This window comes from Tupaia chinensis, unplaced genomic scaffold (genome assembly GCF_000334495.1).
Source record: "Tupaia chinensis unplaced genomic scaffold, TupChi_1.0 Scaffold138365_1, whole genome shotgun sequence".
Classification (NCBI taxonomy): Eukaryota; Metazoa; Chordata; class Mammalia; order Scandentia; family Tupaiidae; genus Tupaia; species Tupaia belangeri.
In genome coordinates, this window is record NW_006198262.1 from 424,788 (window position 1) to 430,285 (window position 5,498).

General features: G+C 58.8%; 2 protein-coding genes across 8 annotated transcripts in view; one reads left to right on the plus strand and one right to left on the minus strand.

Moving 5' to 3' along the window:
- Positions 1 to 44: 44 nt before the first annotated feature.
- Positions 45 to 3,564, plus strand: PRXL2B (peroxiredoxin like 2B). Of its 5 annotated transcripts, XM_006161178.3 has the most exons (8): positions 45 to 634; positions 740 to 849; positions 996 to 1,200; positions 1,583 to 1,634; positions 2,290 to 2,353; positions 2,451 to 2,526; positions 2,802 to 2,920; positions 3,385 to 3,564. In XM_006161178.3, the coding sequence occupies exons 2-8, from the start codon at positions 787 to 789 to the stop codon at positions 3,406 to 3,408; spliced, it is 603 nt and encodes a 200-aa protein (XP_006161240.1). In that variant the 5' UTR covers positions 45 to 634; positions 740 to 786; the 3' UTR covers positions 3,409 to 3,564. The 5 variants fall into 5 exon arrangements, 4 of the variants coding, with proteins under 4 accessions (XP_006161240.1, XP_027621233.1, XP_027621235.1 ...); XR_003546636.1 differs by lacking the exon at positions 45 to 634 and having other exon boundaries at positions 676 to 849; positions 2,834 to 2,920; XM_027765434.1 differs by lacking the exon at positions 45 to 634 and having other exon boundaries at positions 677 to 849; positions 1,122 to 1,200.
- Positions 3,565 to 4,919: 1,355 nt separating this feature from the next.
- Positions 4,920 to 5,498, minus strand: part of MMEL1 (membrane metalloendopeptidase like 1) — a 43,855-nt gene continuing 43,276 nt past the window's right edge. For all 3 annotated transcript variants that reach the window (XM_027765429.1, XM_006161183.2, XM_006161182.2), the window contains exons 24-25: positions 5,432 to 5,498; positions 4,920 to 5,350 (exon numbers count right to left, since the gene is read on the minus strand). In XM_027765429.1, the coding sequence (XP_027621230.1) occupies positions 5,251 to 5,350; positions 5,432 to 5,498 (167 nt within the window). In that variant the 3' untranslated portion in view covers positions 4,920 to 5,250. The remainder of the gene's footprint in view (positions 5,351 to 5,431) is intronic.

Genomic DNA, 5,498 nt, shown 5'->3' on the forward strand with positions numbered 1-5,498 from the left:
CCGCCCCTCCACTTCCGCACCGGTCCCGTCCGTCTGCGTTGGCCGCGCCCCTCCACTAGGGCCCAGAACACAGGCATGAATCAGAGCCAGGTCACTCGGGATCCAGCACACTCCGCTCTGCCGTGAGGCGTGAGGAAGGTCGCGCCGTCAAGCTCCGCCTGCCTCCAGCGGAGAGACTTCGCCATTGGCTGACAGATTATGCATATGAGGCGAACAGATTCCATCCTTGCTGCGGCTTTGGGGCGGAAGAGTGGGGTGGAGAGTGCGGGCAAGAGTCAGAACTAGTGGAGGATCCTGGGAGCTAGGGGCGGGGCCAGGAGAAGTCCCGCGGTGTATTGACCTATGGGCGGGGCCGGGGCGCTGGGCGGTGACCTTCAGGAGGGACTGGGAGGAGCCTGAGAGAAGGGCGGGGCAAGACTAGAGGCGTTATTGGGAACTAAGAAAGATCGAGAGCGTAGAGCCTGGCAGAGGCTAAGGGCGTGGCCAGGACGTATTGTGGTTCTCTTGGGGTGGGACCTCGGGAGTGTGCGGCAGAGGGCCGAGCGCGCAGTCGCGTTAGGGCTGAGGGCAGGCCTAGGGAGGCCTGTCCTGAACTCAGTGCGGCCATCTTGCGGCGAAGCCTAGGGAGGCACAGGTCCTGGGCGGGAGCCGGGCCTAGGGGCGGGGCCTAGGCCTGGGGGCGGGGCCGGGGGCGGAGAGCGGGCCGGCTCAGAACCAAGAAGGGTGATCTCGGTTGCAGGCTGGGGGCCCAGACTGGAGCGGAGACCTAGGGCTTGCGACGCCACGATGAGCACCGTAGACCTTGCCCGTGTGGGCGCGTGTGTCTTGAAGCATGCAGTGACGGGTGAGGTGAGGCCAAGCGGGCGGCTGGCGCGCTCCCGGCACCTACATCTGGGGCTGAGGGTGGGTCCTTAAGAGTTATTGAGGGCTCGGCTCGTAGAGAAGGGTGTGGGGCCCTGGTCTGGCCTGCAGTCCCTGATCTGCCTGCTAGGTAGGCTGTGGAGCTGCGGAGCCTATGGCAGGAGCGGGCGTGCGTGGTGGCCGGGCTGCGGCGCTTCGGCTGCATGGTGTGTCGCTGGATCGCCCAAGACCTTAGTAGCCTCAAAGGTCTCCTGGACCAGCATGGCGTGCGCCTGGTGGGCGTGGGGCCAGAGGTCCTGGGCCTGCAGGAATTCCTGGACGGCGGCTACTTCTCCGGAGGTGTGTCCTTTCCCCGCCCCTCAGGGGTCCAGAGATTCTTCCCCGAACTCAAGGCTGCCCCCTGGCCTTTCTCCAAGGGAGGCTTTGAAAACTATGGGCTAATCTTAATTCCCTCACCTCCTGGCCCTGGCCGGCATCCAGGTTGTGCCTTGGAGACCAGGGTAGTCTCTGAATTCTGCCCCCTCCTTTTCCACCTATCACCTCTGACTGTCCACCTCTCCTCTGGACAGTGGACACTCAACCCTACCCTGCCCCTCCTGGTCTTGGGTGAGCAGGCTGGGTGGATAGGAGACAGAACCAGATGCAGTAGAGTGAGTCTAGGTGGTATGGGAGGGGGGCGGATGCAGGCCTGAGGCACACACCTGTGGCTTCTGCTTTCCAGAGCTGTACCTGGATGAGAGCAAGCAGTTCTATAAGGAGCTGGGCTTCAAACGGTGAGTCTGTGTGTTTGGGATGGGCACCCACAGGGTGGCATAGGCTGAGGAGCATGATCTGCTGATTGCCAGCAGAGAGGTTTGGGGGTGTCAGTTGCTTCTTTATTCCTCTTCTCCTGCTGCCCTCTACTCAGCTGTCCTCTCATGCCCCTGGGGCAAGCCAGCTCTGGTAGCATTGCCCACTCTAGTTACCCTTCTGCTGAGTTTTCTCTTGGCTGCTGGGTTTCTATAATGAGGCTTCTCACCCAAGCCGTAGCCTCAAGAGGCTGGAGCGCCCAGACCACCAGAAAGGCTCGGAGTCTTGTGCTCAGCCAAGGGCCATTCGAGACTTCTGGTGCCTGGGTCTCCCTGATTGGTACCATCAACTGAACCAGATCCCTAGGCCCACCCAGCCAGGGGCCCACCCTCTGTAGGGCCTCAGGCCAACCAAGCCCTGAGCCAAGTGCCCAACCTGCTCTTGGTTGGGCTGGAGGCCCTTCTGTGGTCTGGGCTGGTTGCTGGTCTGCCTGCCCTGTGCCATCTCTGAGCCCCTGGTGAGATAGGTGGATGGGAAGACTTGATTGGGAACTAGGTCCTGCATCTGAGAGATTGCAGGCAGGCACTGGAGCTCAGTCCTCACCAAAAAGCCTGGGTTAGTTAGCTGGTGTCTTTACAGGTACAACAGCTTGAGCATCCTGCCAGCCGCCATTGGGAAGCCGGTGCGTGATGTGGCTGCCAAGGTTTGTCATGACCAATTTTGTACAGGACTAGTGGGTGGAGGGAGCCCCTTAAGGGCTTCTCTCCAAGGCTGACCTGGGCCCTGCCCCCTCTCTCCAGGCCAAGGCTGTTGGCATTCAGGGGAACCTATCTGGGGACCTGCTGCAGAGTGGAGGGCTGCTGGTGGTCAGCAAAGGTAGGATGGGGAGAGGCTGCCTCGTGACACCCTGCTCCTTTTTCTGGCTTCACCATGGCTTCTTTGCAGTATGGCCCCACTTGAGTGTTGGCTGAGCTGGGCAGGGTTGCTGTGGGCAGAACTGCTCATGCATCTCAGTAACTAGGTGGGACTGTGGCTGGGGAGGGTTGCCAAGTGCAGCCAGTAGGCTGGCCTACCCTCTCTCCTCCTGGAATATAGGTGTGCAGTGCAGGTGGCCTGCAAGGGCACCCTGACCACCTCCCCTGCTACTACAGGGGGTGACAGAGTACTGCTGCACTTTATCCAGAAGTCCCCAGGTGACTATGTCCCCCAGGAGAGCATCCTGCAGGCCCTGGGCATCTCTGCAGAGGTCTCAACCAGCAAGCCACCCCAGGTAAGCTTGGGCCTGGGGTGGGCACTGCCTGCTGAAAACAACCCATCCCACTCCACCTATAGAGCTCCCCTGGGCTGATGAGCACTTGGTATGACCAGGAGCTGTGCTAGAGTCATTTTGTGTATGGTAGCCCTTGGGTGTAGGTATCGCTGTTTACCTCACTTTGCAGAGAACAGGCTGAGAGGAACCGTGGGGCAAGGTAGCTGGATGGCAGAGAGAGGCCTATCCTCTCTACCTCAGGAGGACTGGGGTTTGCCCACAGTGACCCTCGCAGGCATTAGTGTGGTCCTGTTGGCTGTCCTCCTGCGCTCTCAAAGACAGGAAGTGACTGACAAGTCAGGCTGTCTGTTGTGTCCTGCGTGCCCCCTTCTCTTTTGGGCCACAGAATGCCCTATGGACAGCCCCAGTGGCTCTTGGCCCCCAGGGAGTGTGGCCAGCCTGATGGGCCCCTGTTGCCTCCACAGTGCGACGAGGTGTGTGCACGGTGAAGGTCCCAGGCCTCCATGGATCTGCATGGTGTCTGCTGCTCTGTTTGTACTGGAAGACGGACTCAGTGAATCATTTCGGAGTCACTGGGCTGGTGCCCTCAACTTTAGCTGGTCCTTGGGCAACAATGAGCCAATAAAAATCAAAGTTCCTGGGCAGCATGATTCTTCATTGGCTCCAAGTACTGTGTCCTCGGCAGGACCCACCCCACTTGCTATTGAGTTTCTTGAGTCTGGCAGGGCCATTGTTGGTCATCGTCCCAGCCATGAATGTTGCTGTTTCTTAGAAGGAGTAAACCCGTGCTTGGGGACCACAGGTTTTTGGGCACATGAGGTTCTGCGGACTAATGTAACTGACCTGCCATTTCCTTCCAAGGTGACATTAAGCCCTAGCCCCACACAGGGACTGATGACAGGAGAGAAGAGGGTAGGGTGGGCTCCATCCCCAGCCTCCAGATAGGATCCCAGAGGAAGTCAGAGGGTCAGTGCTCACATTAGCCTTGGGGGTTAGTGAATTTTTGGGGAGCAGATGATTTTGATTCCAGTTGGCAGAATCCAGTGGACAGTCAAGTACTTTTAGAAAATGGATTGGTCTGCCAGACCAATCCATTTAAAGGGCCTTTATTGACACGACAGTGGTCATTTGCACCTAGCTTGGGGCAGGCTGCTGGGGGCGGCTGCAGGGAGAAGCCTTGATCGGTCTGGGTGGGTATGTTCAGCTCCTCAGCCACCTTCCCTCTGGGGTTCTAGCAGGTCCTGAGCAAAACTCCTGACTGATTCCCCCATTCTCAGACCTCCCCTTTCTCTCTTTCTTTAATTGCTAGTGAGATGTACTCACCAGAGACAGAGACAAAGAGAAGGAGAAAGCACTCCTCCCCCACCACGGGATGTGGTCATATCACAGCCCTTTCTCCATTTTTCCAACCTGTTGAGATTTGGGGCACACATGCTTGGTGTGCTGTCAAGCTGTAAGGACTGGGATTTGATCCGCTGTTGGCCAGGTGGGATCCATATCCCTTAACTACTTGGCTATGGGGTTGGCCCAGGCCTCCCTTCGCAAGGGTCTCTCATCTGAGTGAGTTCTGCTGACCAACTCAGTGCCTCCCTGAACTTCTCTAAGCCTGGGTGACCATAGTGGCCTCCTCATTGGCTCAGGCTCTCCCTCCCTGCTTTATTCTCAGTGGCTATTTAAAATGCAGCTCCTCCTCTGGTGTGGTTACTCAAAATCCAAATTCCAGATTCTCAGCTGCAGCTTCCCAGGTGCCTTGGCTGGCCACCTAAATACCTCATCTCCTTTTTGACTCAGGGACTCCTCCACCATCTGAATGCATGGCCCTTGGGGCATTTGGGGGCACCCTGTTCACTGCTAGGGTCCTAGGAGACTTGGCAGGAGCACCCTTTCCTCCCCATCTACTCTCTGTTGTAGCTCCCCAACTTGCCCACTACTTTGCCCAAGTCTACTGCCATCCATCTGACTGCCTTGGTCCCTCCTAGACAGACAAGGAGCCGGCTTCTTTGAAGCGTTTACTTTAGCTCGAATCTGAAGCTCGTGGACATTTGATGACAACGCGCTTTGGGGAGTGGGTGGAAGACAGTTAATCGCGTCTACAGGGCTGCCATGCAAGCGCTGACCCTCGCGGTCAGGCCAGAGGGGGCGCCCGGCAGCACATCACTCACTCCTGGGGTGTCTGGCCGGTGGCTTCTCTCCAGGCTAGGCACGCGGGCGCGGTACCGCCGGGCCACCGGGCACGGGGCACACGCCTGGACCCCGCCAGCTGCACCACTTCGCGCGGACGCCTCCGGACAACGGGTGGACGTGGGCCACGCATCGCAGCTCTTCCTTGGCTACCAGACTCGGCATCGCTCCTTGGGGTGCATGGGAGTGCCCCGGGCGCAGTGGAATGCGTCTGCGAAGGCGGCTAAGTTCTGTAGCGAGCCTAGCACCCTAAAATCGGGCAGAAAAAGTCATCTGAGACAGGAGCTGGGTAGGGGCGTGGGAGGCGTTGGGGGCGCGAGGAACACTTGCCTGTACTTCAGCGGACTGTGGACGTCAGTCTTGATGGATTGGACGGCGAACTCCGGCCGGTAGGAGC